The sequence below is a fragment of the Oryctolagus cuniculus genome, chromosome 13 (assembly GCF_051225735.1).
Source record: "Oryctolagus cuniculus isolate XC-2025 breed Fujian yellow rabbit chromosome 13, ASM5122573v1, whole genome shotgun sequence".
Classification (NCBI taxonomy): Eukaryota; Metazoa; Chordata; class Mammalia; order Lagomorpha; family Leporidae; genus Oryctolagus; species Oryctolagus cuniculus.
In genome coordinates, this window is record NC_142879.1 from 105,599,019 (window position 1) to 105,618,018 (window position 19,000).

Consider the following 19,000-nt stretch of genomic DNA (forward strand, 5'->3'; position numbering starts at 1 on the left):
TGGATTTTCCCGATAAAGTGTGATGAAGGTGGAGTGTGACTGAGGTGGACTACAAGAGCATTTTTTTTTTTTTTTTTTTTTGACAGGCAGAGTGGACAGTGAGAGAGAGAGAGAGACAGAGAGAAAGGTCTTCCTTTACCGTTGGTTCACCTCCAATGGCAACGCGGCTGGCGTGCTGCGGCCAGCGTACCGCACTGATCTGATGGCAGGAGCCAGGTGCTTCTCCTGGTCTCCCATGGGGTGCAGGGCCCAAGCACTTGGGCCGTCCTCCACTGCACTCCCTGGCCACAGCAGAGAGCTGGCCTGGAAGAGGGGCAACCAGGACAGAATCCGGCGCCCCTACCGGGACTAGAACCTGGTGTGCCGGCACCACAGGCGGAGGATTAGCCTATTGAGCCGTGGCGCCGGCTACAAGAGCACTTAATAATGATATTTCTTATGCACTGGGGTTTGTGCACCTTGCACACTTCACACTCATGATTGCAGATATAGAAATCTTTCACCTGTTCACGCTCACTCTCTTTTCAAGTCTGCACCTGGGCCCCTTCTCTCCACCACCCTCCTTATCTCCTGTGTGTTAAATTCTAGTTGTAGCGGATAAAATGGGAAAAAAGGAAAAGAGAGTGGAGGAGAATGAAGTCAGAGAAGATAGGAGGTGAGTAGAACATTCTGGAAAAATGTGTATGTGTTTCTAAGAAACAGAATGAAGCAGAAGTGCCCCCCACGACAGACCGTGGTTACCTCAAACCTGCCTTAGAACAAGGTGGGGAACTAATAAAATGAAGGAAAGGACCTGGCGCTTCCATCCCCTGCAGGAAGTCCTAACTACAGAGTTTTACCTGAGAGGCACAGCTGGGAAGAGACTCGTCTGTTAACTGCCTTGTGGGGATAGACACCCAGATGAAGTGGCTTCAGGTGCTGTGAGAAAATCATTTCATTCACTCTTTTCTGCAGAATGAAATAGTCTTCAGATAACTTTGATATCTAAAGAGAAGGCCATGTATCAGATTAAATCAAGGACGAGAATTCAGACAGCTGGACAGGAACACAGTGGGGCTGATTCACTCCTTAGCCACAGCCCCTGGCACTCTCAGGCGCCTCCTGTCCAGGACACACCCTGACCTTTTTACCAAGATAAACTCCTCACCTGACAGCCCCACCCCTTTTGCCATTTGGCCATCCAGCTTTCTCTTTCTCTCTTTCTCTCTGTTTCTCTCCCCTCCTCTTCCCTTCCCTCTCCCTCTGCCTCTCCTCTCCTTTCACATTTATTTGAAAGGTACAGTGACAGAGAGAGAGGAGAGAGAAGAGAGAGAAAGAGAGAAAATCTTCCATCTGCTGCTTTACTCCCTGGGTGGCTCCAAATCCAAGGCTAGACCAGGCCACAGCCCAGAGCCTGGAACTCCATCTGGGTCTTCTATGTGGGTGGCAGGGGCTCACGTAATTGGACCATCTTCCATTCCCTCCCAGGATGTACATTAGCAGGAAGTTTTATATATATATATATTTATATATATATAAAGTTTATATATATATATATAAAGAACAGGTAAGAATATATAAGAATATATAAAGAATAGGTAAGTTAGTCAACGACAGAACAGGGCTAGGTAAGTTACTCAATGGCAGAATGGAGCTAGGTAGGTTAATCATGCAGAACTCCAGGACAGCTGGAAGTTGGAGAAGCCTGAGCCATGACTCCAGCACTGAGATGGGGTTTGGCAACAGTTATGTGGCCTCCTCGTGGGCCAAGCAGCCACAGATACACGGAGCAGAGTTCAGGGCCAGGGGTGTTAGAGGAACCTCCCGTGACCTGATCTTCCGTTAGTTCCTACACCACTGACGACCACTGATGCGTGGGTTTTAGAGGCTGTCTAGTTAAAACTTTCATTTTACCCAAGAGAAAGTTCAAGAGTCCATCTAAAAGTTCATGGGAAATGGAATTTAAAGATAAGTTTATTTCAAATAATTTTATTATTGTTTATTTGGGATGTAGAGAGAGAGAAAGAGAGAGAGAGTGCTCCCATCTGCTGGTTCACTCCCCAAGTGCCTGCCAAAGCCAGAGACCTGCAATCCAAGTCTCTCACATGGTTGGCAGGGATCTAACTACGTGAGCAGTCACCTCTGCTTCCCAGGGTTTGCATTAGCAGGAACCTGGGGGCAGGAGCCAGAGCTGGGATTAGAACTCAGGTACTATGATACGGGATATAGCTGTCTTAACATCTAGGCCAAACACCCACCTCAAGGATAAGTTTAATTTGATGCAGACATGTATTAAGGTCCATGTCTATGAGGAGGAATCTTTAAAAAGTTCATTAATAATACAGATTATGCTAAAACTATGTATGGCTTTCAGATTTTTTTTTTGCACTAAAATAGATTTATGCTTTAAATCCATTTCCCGCAGACTTTCTGAAGTCCTCTTAGGGAAGGAGAGACAGCGGGAGCGGAATGTCTAATCCTAAATGAAGCTTCTCACGCGACAGACCTGTTTTGAGAAGGTGACCACATCCCAGGCTGCTTTCTCTGACACTGCTTTTGCGTCTTTGCCCTCTTTGGTCTTGGTGCTGCAGGACTCCCCACACTTTGTGGAAGAGGAATACAGGTTGTGAGTGCTCCTTGCTCCTTCAGCCTTTGGGCTCCCAGGAGGGGACGCCCTGCCCCTGTGGACCTGCTGCCTTCTCTTGTAGCCACGGTATCTGCTCTGAATGAACATGGCCGCTCGGTCTGCCTCCTGGGTCTGGGCTGCTGGTTCTGCCTGTGCCTCCTGGGCTGTCCCATGCCTCTGGCAGAGTCTCTCCTCGCTCTCTGTGTTTTGATACAGAGGCCTTTGGCTGGGAGTAGCTTCCAAAGTTGTCTCACTCCCGGCTGGCCCAAGCCTTGGGTAGCTCGACACGTCCTGTGCGCCCTTTCTCTGCACCTGTGCTGCCTTTGAGTCTTCTACATTCCCATCCTCTGCGAACCTCCGAGAGAGATTCTGCATCTCGGCGCCCTCTCTCTCTGCCCTCCTGGGCTGGCCGATCTCTTCCTGGTCTCTGATGTTCTGTTTGGGGCTGAGGTTTCCTGTGACGTATGACTCTCGCTTAGCCTCTTCCCCACACGCACTCTGCATTTTGTTCTGAGTTGGAGATCCTCTGTTGCTTTGCTCCCCGGCATTGGTGGCCTCCTCCTGGGCTCTGAACGTGGAGGTTGTCACTAGAGACGCGGGCCCTCTCTCACGTGGCGCTGGGATGGCGGGTTCCTCAGAAAAGACTGTGTCCTCTGCTTGTTTCATCCCGAAAGATTCCCTGTGAAAAACACATCTGCATATATGACAGGGAACTGGAGCTTAGCACTCCTCCTGGCCATAGCTATGTGCAACCTATTGCTGGCAAAAAAGCAAAAGGAACATAGAAATTCCAAAATAAAAAGTTATCAAGTCACATGACCTAAGGGTTTCCCAAAATGTTTTCTCTAACCCAAACCGTGAAGGCCATGCAAGTAAGGAGAAAACCAGTTTTCATTCAGAATGAGAAACGTCCCAGCATGGGAAGCACTATATTTTCATTTAATGAGGTAACAAACTTTTTGGAATTTGGGCTATGGTGCAGTGCTTATCAGATACTGGTTTAAGTCCCAGCTCCTCTGCCTCTGATCCAGCTTCCTGCTAATGCACATCCTAGGAGCCAGCAGGTGATGGCTCAAGTACTTGGGCCCCTTCCATGCATGTGGGAGACCTGGGTGGAGTTCCAGGATCCTGGCTTCAGCCTGGCCCAGGCCTGGTTATTGTGGGCATCTGGGGAGTGAACCAGCAAACGGAAGATTCCTCTCTCTCTCTCTCTGCCTTTCAAATAAATACAAATAGATAAATAAGCATTACAAAAGAAAACTCAAGCCTAATTTTAAAAATTCTAGGAATTTAGTCCCTTCAAATATATGTTTTCAAAGCAAAGAACTTACAGTGAGAAGACGCTGGGGAAAGTACAGCCTAGAGTGAGATCAGTGAGCAGGTGTGTTTACTAGGCTGATGCACTGTACTTTAATAAGCACTGCACGTCTTATCACAGGAAATATCTTTCAAAATTAAAGGAAAGAGACTGTCCTTGCCACAGCTGATGATCACGTAATGAGTTGTTCCTTTGCCAATATCTTTCCCCTTAACCTGAAGATGTTTACTATACTTTCTAATTTTTTTTTCTAGCCAAAGACAGAACTCTAACTGCAGCAACACAGTTCAGATGGAGTAAAGAAATCACACCTGGGGGCTGGTATTGTGGTACAGCAGGTTAAGCCAGCACCTGTAACGCAGGCATCTGACATGAGCACCGGTTCAATCCTGCCTGTTCCACTTCTGATCCAGGTCCCTGCTAATGTGTCTGGGAAAGCAGCAGAGGATGGATAGCTCAAGACCTTGAGTCCCTGCCACCCATCTGGGAGATCTGGATGAAGCTGTAGGCTCCTGGCCTCGGCCTGGCCCAGCTCCCAGCCATTGTGGCTATTTGGAGGAGTGAACCGGCAGATGGAAGATCTCTCTTCTCTCTTGTACACACTCCTATGCCTTGAAGCAGATCCTGTATGGATTAGGTTCTTTATGTCTGCTAACTTGAGAGCTAATCCTGGTGTCTCTCTGGAAAAAGATGGTAGCAAACGAGTATCTAATGAAACATCACACTTCCTTGTTAATTATAAAGTCTACAAGCAATAATTCAAAGTACAGAAGTGGTAATTTCTGGGAGGAATAAAACCAGTCACGCTTTCTTCCATCTGCAACCAGTTAATATTTTTCTCTGACTCTTGATGTAGTCACAGGCAGCATCACCTCCTGCTCCCGTGGCAGGCACACAGTCGTTCTGAAGTTTGATGGACTATTCTACAACCAGCAACAAAAATAAACAAATCAGGGTGGGCGTCCTGGTGCGGTGGTTTAGGCTTCCTCTTGGGATACTCACACCTTAAATTGGATACCCAGATTTGAGTCCCCATGGCTCTGTGCTTCCAATCCAGCGTCCTGCCAATGCACCTGGAAGGTAGCAGATGAGGCCCCAAGTACTTGAGTACTTGTCAGCCATGTGGGAGACCCGGATGGAGCTCTAGTCTCCTGACAACCACTGCTGTAGCCATTTGAGGGAGTGACTCATCAATGGAAGATCTCTTTCTGTTTTTCCCTCTCTCTCTGTCACTCTGTCTTTATGATAAATAAATGTATCTTCAAAAAAAAGAAGCAAATTATTTGGATCCTTGTAGGCAAAGACCACTGGAAGATACTTCAAACAGCTGGTAGGAAAGGGAACTTAAAAGAAAGGTTTATTTTGGTGCAAGAAAAAACTTGTAACTCATGCAGAGTTTTTCATAACATAAATTTTCCATGAACACTTTGTGTATGTAGGCCTCTAAGTTTATACACACACACACAAAAAAACTCAAAAGAGTACATAACATTCATGCTTGTCAAACAGGGAAACTAGTGACACATGGTGAGTGTGGGTGAGAGGGAAGAGGTGGTCCTGAAACCAGCTAGGAGACCACTCTTGGCAGGAGGACCAGGCAGTGGTGGGTGTGTGGGGAGAGAAGCAGGCCACTTCCTCTGCTGTCCCATTCTTTAACTCTCCCCATGGCCAGTTCTGATGTTCAAGACAAGGGACTGGGGTTGGGGCTGGAATGATCTTTACCTCCCAGAGAGCCACTTACTCATCTTTTAATCAGTTCACTGTTCACCACTTGTACACAATCCAGGTCTTGTTCCCTTCCCATAATCCCTACCCAAAAAGGCAAGGTCCCCACCTGTTTGGCCTGACTGTATCCTTGCATGTTAGCTAACCTATATCACTAGAATCATCTACTTATTGGTCATGTATACTTTCTCCCACGATACTGTGAGTGATAAGAGCATTAGAATTTTGTCTCACTGATCTGTCTATCCCTACTTTCCACGGTAAATTCAAGTGGATCTGCGAACACAAGCCTGGAAAGACAGATCTGATGGCTCGGAAGAAGGAAGAACAGCTGGAGATGCTGTTAAAGGTCAAGGGCATATTGGCTATAATGGCCATGGGAATGAACGAGAGGTTCCCAGAGATGTGATTTAGATGTGGAATAGGATTTAAATGTGGGGAGTGGAGGATATATAAGCTAAGGGCACTCAGCGTTGGGAGCAGTGCTGTGGATAAAAGCCTAAGAGAAGCCAAGGAAGAAAAACTTGAGAAGGAAAATGGGGTCATCAGAATGAGAATCTACCCAAGTTCCCAAACAGAAAAGGAACTCAGCATCGGCAGGTTAAGCTGCTACCTGTGACACTGGCATCCCATATGAACACTTGTTCCAGTGCTGGCTGCTCCACTTCTCATCCAGCTTCCTGCTAATGTACCTGGAAAAGCAGTGGAAGATGGCCCAAGTGCTTGGGCTTCTGCACCCACATGGGAGACCTGGATGGGGTTCCTGGCTCCTGGCTTTGGCTTGATCCAGCCCTGGCTGTTATGGTCATCTGGGGAGTGAACCAGTGGCTGGAAGATCCCTCTCTTTCCTTCTCTCTGTAACTCTGCCCTTCAAATAAATAAAATAAATGTTTGAAAACAGAAGAGAAGAGAAGAGAAGAGAGAGAATAGAAGAGAGAGAAGAGAAGAGAGAGAAGAGAAGAGAAGAGAAGAGAAGAGAAGAGAGAGAATAGAAGAGAGAGAAGAGAAGAGAAGAGAAGAGAAGAGAAGAGAAGAGAAGAGAAGAGAGAGAAGAGAAGAGAAGAGAAGAGAAGAGAAGAGAAGAGAAGAGAGAAGGAGAGGAGAGGAGAGGAGAGGAGAGGAGAGGAGAGGAGAGAAGAGAGAGGAGAGAAGAGAGAGGAGAGAGGAGAGGATCCCAAGAAGGCCCCAGGTGTTCATGGACATTGGCTGTATCAGTGTCAGGAGCTGAGTAAGATATGAGAAAGACTGGGGACATTTTTGCACAACCTGATAGATTTGGAAAACCAGTACATCAAGATGATGCAAGAATGCGCATCGTTGTACCTTTTATTTCTAAAGTTTTTCCTGTAGTCAAACTCCTGGTCACAAGTCTGGATGGTGGTCACTGCTGTATGTTTTCCGTTGACAATCTCTCTCCTCTGTTTCCTGACCAGATGTCCTCTTGCCACTGAAATATACAAGGCCCAGAGCAGTGTTAATCCTGAGAAATAAAACAACATTCCTTTAGCCAGCAGAAACAAATGGTTTTTCCCATGAATGTTGAAGAGGCAAATGAAATTAAGGATGCCAAGTAGACCAGGTTTATAAAAATGGGATTCATTAAGAAGACTCTTCTAGATGGCAAGCTATAGCAGTAGTGTAACTAGCCTATCTTTCATACTGAGGAGCAGTGAGATGATGGAGACGAGTGCAGTTGGTGACAAAGTATGCTTCATTTGCGTAAACTCGACCAATAATTATTTTCCTTTTTACTACATTAAGCTCTTCCAGGGATAAAGCCCTTGTTATGTAAGTATGAGGGTACTTCAAAAAGTTCATCGAAAGTGAAATGAAAAGATAAGTGTACTTTGATGCCCAACCTTAGGAAATCCACTCATTCTAGGGGTCTTCCAAGGGCTCGTGGAAAATGGTATATAATGAAAAGACTCTGCATGGATCTCTAAAATTTTTTGCCCCTAATTATTCCATTTTCCATAAACTTTTTGAATTAGCCTTGTTTAAATTTGGGACATTTTATCCAATTATTGTTGGGGCCAGACATATTTCACAACTTAAATTAATTTTCTCGTCTTAATTTCTGCAAGGTAACACAGAACCCATCTGTATTTCCTGATAGTCCCTATGTCAGGACGGTGTCCTGTAGTGGAACACATGGTAAGTTGTTCAGAAAAACACAGAAAACTTTAGCTAAGTAGAATGAACAAAAGACTGTAAACAGCCTGACTTCACCTGAGGTCACACTTCTCTGCCACATGAGCCATGAAAAACACTTTCATAAATATTATCGTATTATAATATTTTTCCCTATAGTTAATGGAAAGAAACAGGTGCCCTTTAACAAAATAGACTTAATTGAGTTGTCAAAAATTATAACCTTTGGAATAAAGTAGGAAACATTTTATTGCCCAATGAATTATAATAGTATGATTCTTGTGATTTCAATGAATTCAATTGCTTGTCTTATCTCGCACAATAGGTCAATTACGTTTCATTCATCCTTGACAGATAATTTTAAAATGATTATATTGAAAACAAATTGTTATTCAAAAGGTAAATACAGTTTTATTGAATATTCAGATATTAAAAGTGTCAATCACTGCTGTGAAGTCTCAAGGCCACAGCATCTGGGAAGAAATACACGGCTACAGAGAAGCTGGGGGTCTGTGTATCAGAGGTCTTCTAAGATCTGATCTCACACCCATATCCGAGCAGTACACTGTGAGACTGTGGGTGGGTACCTGACTGTAGGACGATGGCACTTTCTTTCCTTTTCTCCTGGAATTTTTTGTATCTTCTTGAACCCAGGAAAGCTCTGACACAGGCTTGAATCAAAATCAGCTTGTCGATGGCTTCCTTTCGCATTAGGTTTAACTGTTCCACATGGTAATATTTAAGAAACACCTTAAAGGAAGTGAAGTAAAGCACAAATAAATAAATAAAACACAAGTAAAACACAAAACATGGAACCCAGATGTGAGGGAGTGCTCTAAATCGTTTGAGGTTTTGGAAATCACTGCCTTTGGCTGTTTTGGCTTCTAAGTCGTTAGGACAGCACTGATTTTGCTGCTTGATTTAAACCCTTCTTTGCAAAGAACAGAAGGTACCAATCAGGTTGCTTATTCATAGCAAGGAATTTTCAGGTTGTTGGATGAACCAGTAAGAGTGCAGGGTGTTTAAGCTCTTTCAGTCATTTTAGCCTCAGATAGTCTGAGCTAATTTTTATGCGTTCATTTTTCAAAGACAATGATTTATCCTAAATGTAAAAGCATTACAAATACACTGGTAAGACTCTGGATGGTTATAGCTGTATTAGTTCATTCCTTAAGCGTGGATCAAGTTCTATGATGCAGTTGTGCCTGCCGTGGGCTCAGAGTGGAGGCAGTGGAGGGAATAAGGCAGCCAGAGGCCCAGGCAGATGCAGTTAACAGCTTTCTCAGTCATAGAAATGGAGGTCTGACCGATCATTCTCAAATCAGCCTACACAATGTTCTCATCCTAAAGTCTCAGCTCTGGTTCACATCCCCCACCCAAGGAGTCACTTACCTGTTTTTTCCTTTAATTGCTACATTTGCTAATAAAAGTCACCTCAAAGAGTTTATTGAATCCATCAAGATTCAAATTCAAATGTTATGTTTGAGTCATGGGAATGCAGAATTCTCTCAGTGTTCCATTACTTGAAAGCTTGGCACCAGAGGCAAACAGTTTAGCATTAGAGATTTTGATGAATTCAATTTTAATTTCTACAGGACTCTAGATGTTAATATATTTAGTCCATTCTGCTGTTGACAATTCATTTAAAATTCAATCTTGTTTAAAAAGGTCATCTTTTTTTGGCATGGCATTAGAAATGCTTTTATATTAAATACTTTTTATCCATGTTAATGAATGGAAAAGGTGAAGTGGGGAAAGACAAATAGTTTTAAAATGCTACTTAAATACCATGCAGAACTGGAATGCAAAGGGCTTTTTTTATGAGTTAAAACTCCATTTGATGTTAGGCGTGTGTTGCAAACCCTTGTCCTGAAATTCCTTTGATTGGAATTCACTTTGTGAATTTCTACCAGAGAATGGCGTGACTCAATTACATGTCTTTTTAATGCCCAGAGTCTCCCAGCACGAAATCCTAAAGTAAATTTGGATTCCCGAATATGTAGGACACTGGGTCTAACAGACTTTGTTTCTTTAGCCCTCAAATTGTTACAGGACTAACTGCTCATCTGGGCATTATGAAAATTCTTGCCCATGCTTCTCACACCGAAGACCCAAGTCCTATCAATTTCCTGGCAAATGTGGAAGTCTGTTTCAGTTTACTTCTATGGTGTGGCCCACGCAGTTACTCTTCCATGGTTCATGTGTGAGCATCTCTTCACTTGAGCCTGGCACCTTTCCTTGCACTCCCTATGAAACATGAAGTGGCCCTGATATGCTATGAATAAGCAACCCAATCTGCTGTTTATTTCCTATCCCCACACTGTGATGCTAGGAGGAAATCCTGAGGCCTGATGCATCCTTTCTCCACCCAGACAACTGCCTTACTTCTATATTCAAGGCAGGCTATGCTTTTTTACTTTATTCTCCAGGGGATTATTAAAGAAGCTAAGATCTCACAGGTTCTCAAGGCTAAGGCAAACACAGCAATATACACACATAGCACATCCAGTAGTTAATGGGGAATATTTTACCCCACCTAAACTTCAAGTTCATTGGAGAGGTAGGTTTAAGAATTAGGAAAAACAAAACAAAACAAAACAAAACAGGAATCCTATTGGATCACTATAATCCTCTACAGCTTTTGGACTATTTTTGGTGGTGATAAAATAGAGAAAGTGCATCAGTCTGTTTTCAATAGTGTTTGATGTAAAGTATGTACATTATCAAGTTTACCTTGTTCTTGGATAAACCTTTGAGATAAATTGTTCTCTTGTTTCTTAAACTTTTATGAAAAGCAACTGTGCTGCAGGTTTAAGAAGAAATAAATCTTTATGAATTTATTATTTCCTTATTTAAAGCTGGAGACTCTGCAACATAAAAATCCATCCTATTTTCCATCATTGTGAAATGTTCTAAATCTCAGTAAATGCAGCGTGATTGTTCATTTCTCTCACAAAAACTTCATGAAAACATTACCTTTGTTTTTCCAAGAGCCCAGTTATCGAGACCAGCTTTTTCCAAAATGGTAGCACAGGTGTCGGGACTCACCGGGGGCTCTTCGCTGGACTTGTAGCAGAGAACATAGTACCTGGAAATGGGAGCAGGGCCAGTTAGACTTGTGCAGAGGTCTGATAATCTAGTGGCCTGGTGAGCCCTGGAAAGCTTTGTGTTGGGGTGCGGTAGAGAACCTTGGACCCGACACTGGGGTGCTTCAAGTGTTCTCAGAGAAGCTCTGGGGTGAATCAGTTCCAGACGAGGCCATTGTAGAAATCTCAGTGCTGCGCTCTTCCCTGTCCTGATGGGTTTTCAATACTGAACCCTCTGCAAAACTCTAACGTTGGAAAACAAAACATAGACAAAGCAACCTTTCCCTGGGGCTAAAAGCAGGGGGCTGCAGCGAGGAAGTAGAGGGGGAGTTTCTGTTTCTCTTCCACAGTCACACAAAACCTGGAAACTGATCTAATTCTACCCAATCTTCCCACCACCGGACACATATCTTCCATCAGCGTTGAGCTCTTGAGTTACTCGAAGTCTCTCACTGGAAATTTTTCTCTATTGATTTAATTCATCTATAAAAGGAAAAGGTTCGGCCGGTGCCGCGGCTCACTAGGCTAATCCTCCGCCTAGCGGCGCCGGCACACCGGGTTCTAGTCCTGGTCGGGGCGCTGGATTCTGTCCCGGTTGCCCCTCTTCCAGGCCAGCTCTCTGCTGTGGCCCGGGAGTGCAGTGGAGGATGACCCAAGTGCTTGGGCCCTGCACCCATTGGGTGACCAGGAGAAGCACCTGGCTCCTGGCTTCGGATCAGCGTGGTGCGCCGGCCGCGGCAGCCATTGGAGGGTGAACCAACAGAAAAGGAAGACCTTTCTCTCTGTCTTTCTCTCTCACTGTCCACTCTGCCTGTCAAAAAAAAAAAAAAAAAAAAAAAAAAAAAAAAAGGAAAAGGTTCATGCAGGAAAGAATTGAAAGAAGCCATGAGGCCCTCAGGCAGAACCACGAAGATTACTGGAGAAGGAAGTGAATGAAAGGAAGAAAAATCAGTTTGAAATACATTTATATATGATCCCATCTAGTGCTCAAAAACACATATCAAATGGATAATATTATTATCATTCTTATTTGCAGATGAGGAAAAGTACATCTTTTTTGAAACATTATATTCAGGATTTCTAAAAGATTTTATTTATTTATTTATTTATTTTTGAGAGGTGGAGTTACAGACAGAGAGAGGGAGAGACAGAGAGGTCTTCCATCTGCTGGTTTACTCCCCAAAGGACTGCAATGGCTAGAGCTGTGTGGACCTGAAGCCAGGAGCCAGGAGCTTCCTCTGGGTCTCCCATGTGGGTGCAGGGGCCCCAGCACTTGGGCCATCTTTCATTGCTTTCCCAGGTGCATTAGCAGGGAGTTGGATCGGAAGTGTTGGAAGTGGAATAGCTGGGACTCAAACTGGAGCCCATATAGGATGCCAGTGCCACAGGTGGAGGCCTAATCTACTACACCACACTGCCAGCCAAGAAAAGTACATCTTGAAATGTACAGGAAATAACTCTGAACAAGGTCACACATGTAATAAAGTGACAGAAAGGGATTCACACCAGCTGACTTCAAGGCATGAGTATTTCCTATTCTACTACTGCCTTCAGAAGTTCTGGTTCTATGAGGGGACTTCAGCAAGTTCATGGAAAGAGAAATTAAAAGATAAATGTAAATGAAAAGACTCTAGGGGAGAATTTGTGAAATCCATGCATACAAGGGGTCTTCTACAGTCAGTGGAGGGACCAGTGTTTAGTTCAAATGGAGTGCTGCTGATTCAAGTCCCAGCTGCTCTGCTTTCCATCCAGCTTCCTGCCAATGTGCCTGGGAAGGCAGCAGAAGATGGCCTGAGTACTTGGGCCCCTGACACCTACATGAGAGTTGTGGATGGAGTTGTTGGTTCCTGGCTTCAGCCTGGCACAGCCCTTTAGGGAGTGAACCAGTGGCCATTTGGGAAGTGAACTAGCAGATAAAAGATCTCTCCCTCTCTTCCTCTCTCCCCCTCTCCCTCTCTCCCTTTCTTTCTCCATCCCTCTCTCCTTCTCCCTGTCTCCCCCTCTCTGTCACCCTGCCTTTCAAATAAGTAAATAAATCTTTAAAATAAAGAAAGTGGAAAATGACTATTACAAAAAGCTATGAATGGATTTAAATTTTTTTTAAATAAAATAATTTTTGGGCTCATTTTCCATGAACTTCTGGAAATGTAACAGTCAAACCATATAAGCGCCTAGTGAGAAAATGGAGCTAACTATGGTGGCTTCTTAGTGTAAGGGTTGTGTGTGAAGTTCATGTTGGGCATCTTTTTAAGATCGTTTCTTTGTCATAAAACAAGAGTTAACTGGCAACAGAACAGACAAAGAGTCAGAGGCGTTTTAGACTGGAAGAGAAGGGCCGGTTAAAGGCTGAGGCAAAACAGAGGGAGGTTCTTTGAGTCCTATTTACACCTCCACAAGACCTCCGCAAATGGCCTGCTTCTCTAAAAGTCTATGCCAATTTGGGCAAAAGCTTTCAAATTAGTGACAGAGAAAAGGTTTAATCTTTTCTCTCTAGAACTGCCAGTATTCAGAACAGCTATTCATGTATTCTCTATATATTTAGTGCCCCTCCTCACCCCTTACATATCATGGATCAATCTGCCACTGTATAATTGCACAGGACTTCAACAATATCATCTAGACAAAAGGTTTAGTTCTCCTTAGAGTCCAAGTTATAACATTGCAATTATTTTTGAAATGGGACTGGAACCACACATTCTGTACGGGTGTGGGAATCCCAAGCAGGATCCTAACCACTGGGCTAAACGCTTGCCCTGACAATCTACCATTTGATCATTGTGACAATCCCAAGGGGGTAGTCATGGCAGACTGAGTAGATGAGGAAAAGGAAGTTGCAATCCAGACCAGGGTTTCTCAGCCACAGTCCTGTTTACATTCAGGTTGGGCTCTCCTGCACCTGCAGAATAAATGGTCACCAACATCCATGGCTTCTACTCACTGGGTGCCAGGAGCATCCCTCCCCGACGTATGGCCACCAAAAATGCCTCGAAGCCTTGCCCAGTGCCTTTTTCAAGGATCACTGGTACAGGCTGAGGTCAGTTAATGAGTGGCAGAGCTAGAACGAGAGCCCAGACTCTTCAATTTCTCAATGCAGAAGCTCAGGCCTCTCGACTGGACACCTCCGACGTATGTCCTAGGCTACCACTTAGGGGAGCTGGCGATGGTTTTCCAGCCTCAACTAAGAGTGCCTTCTCCATCCTCAGTCATTTGCGTGAACAAAATGCCTCCTTCCCAAACACCTATATAATTTTCTACTTTCCTTCCTCCAATTCTTCTGAAGAATTTGTTTTCAAATCATACCATGGAAACTGAGAAAGAAATCCACGTACCGCTTGATAAAGTTGGCAAAAAGTATGCGATGCGAGTACCCTTGCCTTCGAATTCTTGCTGTTTCCAGGATTCCTGTGTAGCGAAGCTGCAGCAAAACTTTGTCTTTGTCGTATTTTCTTGCTTGACGTTCATTGTTTGGTTTGATGCAACGGACAAAATGAGGCTGGCCCACTACCATTTTAGATAACAAATCCATCAGGGAATACTGTAATTTGCAACAAAAATAAACTTCTCTGTGTAGCATACAAAAACACACAAGCCTTTTACTATAAGAATAAAACTTGAGTAATGGACGTTACAAATGCTCACACTAATCACAGTAAATGGAGGGAAATCCGATTTAATGGAAATCTGAGTTAGAGTATATTTTAAAAGTTAGATTTATAAAAATATAGAGGCGATAACTATGAAGTTAGCTAATAAGAGTTTGCCTATAAACTCTTAAGTTGGGTTTACTTCATAGATAAAAATGTTTTCTATATTATTTGTAAGTAATTACATCCTCTTTGGCAAACTTGCCAAATTACAATATTTAAGCACACAATCAAATCCAACTCATACACTAATGTCTTTGTCCAACTCTTTCTTTATGGAAAACACACAAGTAAATACTTTAATCACAGTAAGAATCATCACCAAGTTTAAAATAAAGAGGGGGGTGGTTAAGGTGCCTGTGTCCCACACTGGAGTGCTTGGGGTTGACTCCTGGCTCTGGATCCTATTGACTCCAGCTTCCTGCAAATGCAGAGCCTGGGAGTTAGCATTTGATGGTTCAAGTAATTGGGTCCTTGCCAACCACATGGGAGATGTGGACTGAGTTCCTGGCTTTGGCCTTTGGCCTGGCCCAGAGATATTGCAAGCATTTGGGGAATGAAACAGTAGAGGTCAGCTTGCTCTTGTTCTCTCTCTCTCTCTGTCTCTTAAGTAAATAAACAAAAAAAAATTAAAAATAGATTTAAACTATTTTAAAAAAGAAATGACAGAGAAATAAAAAGATTTTACTATATAGGATACAGATATAAAACAAAATGCAAAGCAGTATCCATTTATTCTCATCTGCTCTAATTTCATCATCCTTTTTAAAAAATTAAGAAATTGATCATACATATTTATGTGATAATTCAATACATGTATTCAATGAGTTAGTTAACATTTTTATATCCATAAGTTTTTAAAAATTTTGATTAACATTTAATAATTGTACCTTTTTTTAATTTTAAAAAGCAGTGAGATTATGAGGGAGAGAAGGAGAGAGAGTGAGAAAGCAAGCTCTCATTCAGTGGCTCACTTGCCAAATGTCCCAGTGTCTAAGACTGGGCCAGAATGAAGCCAAGAGCTGCGGGCTCAATCTAGTTTTCCCATGTGGGTGGTAGCAGCCCAGTTATCTGAAGTGTCATCTACTGCCTCTCCAGGTTGTACATTAGCAGGGAGCTGGAATCAGGAGTGGAGCTGGGAGCTGAAACCAGGTATTCCAATGTAGGACGTAGCTGTTGCAACCAAGATCTGCTAGGCCATATGCCTACTTCAACTGTATGTATTTATGGGGTATTTTCATACTTTCCTTATTTATTTTAGAAGGGTGTTTTTTAATCACCTAGATATGAAAATTCTTGCACCAACACCTTATGAAAACGGTAGCTGACTGCTGGACAACTAATATACTATACAACATATTAGGATAATCACAGTCCAGCTAAAAGTGGAATCCCAGAAAGCTGGCACCTCAAGGACCAGGATCATAGTTTATTGGCAGGGATACATGGACATAGATGGCTATTAATGAACAGATCTCTTTCTGTGCTGGAAATACAAAGGCTGCCAGGCACAAAGCCAGTGCAAAACAAATACTGAGCAGGGACCGTCAACAAGGCACTGCATTTGCAAGACTTGCTCTTGGGCACCGAGACTCAAACAGCTGGGCCTGCCGCTTTGGAGCCCTCTTTCATTACATTAATCTGTGAGTCATCACTCCGTGAGTCACACAAACATCTGCCATGCACTGGTGACCCAAGGGTGGATTGGCGTTGGCTGGCTTTCAGAGCAGGTGCTTACTATTAGTTAAGGCGTTGTTTTTTCTCATGGACAAAGGCATAGGACTATACCATGTTCACTCTTGTCTGCGGGATGAAAAATAACCTTCAAAAACATTACATACTGTGTGGAATTATCTTCTATTGTTTTTCACTTCAGCTTAAAGATTGAGATTATTTGTTGAACTAATCAGGTTTAAACACACACTCCAACAATGGTCGCATGATAATGGTCCTGGATAACTAACTTAAAAGCAGGAAATAATCTGGCTGTAAACAGTCAGTGATTCCACCTCACTGTACATCTGATGTGAAGTGGAGGTAACAGCAGCCCGAGATTTTAAGCATAGAAACGTACCAGGCACTACTGCAGGATGATTAAGCGAGCCCTGTCTGCTTTGAGCCGAGGACTTCAAGAGTTTTTAATACAAGTGCTCATACATTTTAAGAAAGTCTTTCCTGATTCTGTTAGAGAGCTGCATATATTCTCTGAAGACTTACAGTAAATGTGGTCCAATTTCCTCTCTCTCTCCCACATCAAACTACATCATTAATAATCCCCATGTTTTTGGTGGTATTTCCTTCATTTTTGTTGCTGGTTAATATGTCAGAAGAGATCAGAAAGAACCAGAACCAATGATAAGAGAAAAACAAATGCTTCTTTTTCTTTCCTCTGTCCCATATCATCCCAGGAAGGAAGGCGCCTGGGTCCGGTGCCAAGTGGATTCCTCTGTGGCATTGTTTCCCTGGTCACTGTTCCCTCACCCCAATCCTACCTAGGCTCTATGTTTTCTTGCAGGTTTTCGGGTGATGCACGTGCAGGTATACCCAACCTCACCCCATCTCTTTCAGGAGCAGGAAGGAGAATTGGTAGTTATCAGAGCATTGCACTTAAAGTCCTCTTAGGTTTATCTCTAGTAGAAGTGCATTTGGTTCTATGGATAAATTCTAACCAATACCCCATGAAGCCTGATGTGGGATGCAGTATTTTTACAGGCAATGTATCAAGTAAACAAATCGCTGTTTGCTTGATATTTCACCCCAACATACCCTGAATCTATCACACAGTGAATGCAATATAGGCGACATTCTCTTCGGCTGGTGGCATCCACCCTGATATTGGCTACGGGGTTTTGATCTGTAACTCATTTAGGATAAATAACATCTCTAGTCATGACAGATCACAATTTCCCAGCTTACTCTGAAATATGAGGCAACGGTTTGGGTTTTCATGTTGGTTGTTTCTCGGCCATGACGGGGTCCTTCTCCAGCTTCTCCCTAGGAAGACCAAGGAAGACAGGACCTTCAGTACCTGCTGCACTCAGGCTCTCAAGGGAGCAGCTGATTCTTTCCTTCAGGCTATCTGAGGACACGCATTTATTTATTGAGAGAGAAAAAGAAACAAGGAGACAAAGAGAGAGCTCCCACCCGTTGGTTCACTCCCCAGTGCTCACAATAGCCAGGGCTGAGCCGGGGCTGGAGCTGTTAGCCAGGAATTCCACCAAGGTCTTCCAGGTGGGTGGCAGGGACCCAACTACTTGAGCCATCACGACTACCTCCCAGGAAGCTGGACTCAGGGACTGGAAGTGGGCACAGAACTTAGGCACCTGCAAATGGAATTTGGGCATCCTAACTGCCATCTTGGCAGTTAGGCCAAACACCTGTCCCAGTCTATGCATCTGAATACTGAAAACAGCAAGATGCCTTTGATATTCTTATTTTATGGTATCTGTTTTGTCAGTTTCACTGGAATTTTAACTGACCTTGCGTAGAATGTGACTATCTCCGGGCCTCCATAACATATTTCTATTAGTATTAGTGTAACATTTAAAAATAACTACAAAAGAAGAGTTAGGAATATATCAGAAATGGAGATTATTTTAACCACTAGCAATAACATAACATAAGTAGCAATTTAAAAAGAAAAGAAAGACCAAATGGAGAAAAGTTAAGGAAAAGCTGCTCACTTTTGGGCACACACAAATACTGCCATTGTGAAGGTTAGAGTCTCAGACCATAGCCACCAAAAATGTATTTTCTTACCTTGGTCAGGTCGGCGGATTTTTCTGAAGTCCTCATTTGATAGTTCACATTGTTTTTGGTTTTAGAATGTAGCAGATTACCTACGGAATGCAGATAAAACTAAAACACGTTTTCAGGTCCTCAACGGCTGCAGGATTTTTTCCCCCATCTACTTAAATGTTAAGATGTGCACAATCAACCCCACAGTCATCATACTCAAGTGCATGGTTAACTATTGATTGAGAATTTAGTACTATACTAATATTATGTGGAAATTTCCAACAAATTTTAAATTCAAGAAAAAGCCCTCCAGTTCGCAAACTGGAAAAGATGGAGGGAAGTGTTGGATTTCCTGTTGTGAGAGGCTATGAGGTGACTATGGTGAAGGGAGCAACTTGGCTTATTATTTTGTGCTAAATGACATCTGAGATTTTCTTAAACCCAGGACAAACTTTACAATGGACCTTAAAAAACTGTGGATCATGAATTCCCATGAAGTGATTATAAGCAAATCAAGTGTGAACAATGGTCATTTTCAATCTAGCATTCAGGAATGCGGATTTCACACTAGGGCCTACACAAATGTTCACAACTCAAGGCAGTGAAATAATGATGGTTTAGTGAAAAGATTCATTTCTTGGAAGCCGGAAGGACTTGGATTTGAAATCCCAGCTGTTTTTTCTAAATTGTGTTGCCCTTGGGTCACTGAGTCTCAGATCTGCAGCTGAAATCC

General features: G+C 43.2%; 1 protein-coding gene across 1 annotated transcript in view; it reads right to left on the reverse strand.

Annotated features, from left to right (window-relative positions):
- Positions 1–19,000, reverse strand: part of MYO3A (myosin IIIA) — a 236,160-nt gene that overhangs the window by 32,984 nt on the left and 184,176 nt on the right. The window contains exons 24-31 of the mRNA XM_089312433.1: positions 18,289–18,368; positions 17,446–17,523; positions 14,215–14,420; positions 10,776–10,887; positions 8,387–8,549; positions 6,972–7,095; positions 2,486–3,284; positions 840–984 (exon numbers count right to left, since the gene is read on the reverse strand). Of these exons, the coding sequence (XP_089168559.1) occupies positions 840–984; positions 2,486–3,284; positions 6,972–7,095; positions 8,387–8,549; positions 10,776–10,887; positions 14,215–14,420; positions 17,446–17,523; positions 18,289–18,368 (1,707 nt within the window). The remainder of the gene's footprint in view (positions 1–839; positions 985–2,485; positions 3,285–6,971; positions 7,096–8,386; positions 8,550–10,775; positions 10,888–14,214; positions 14,421–17,445; positions 17,524–18,288; positions 18,369–19,000) is intronic.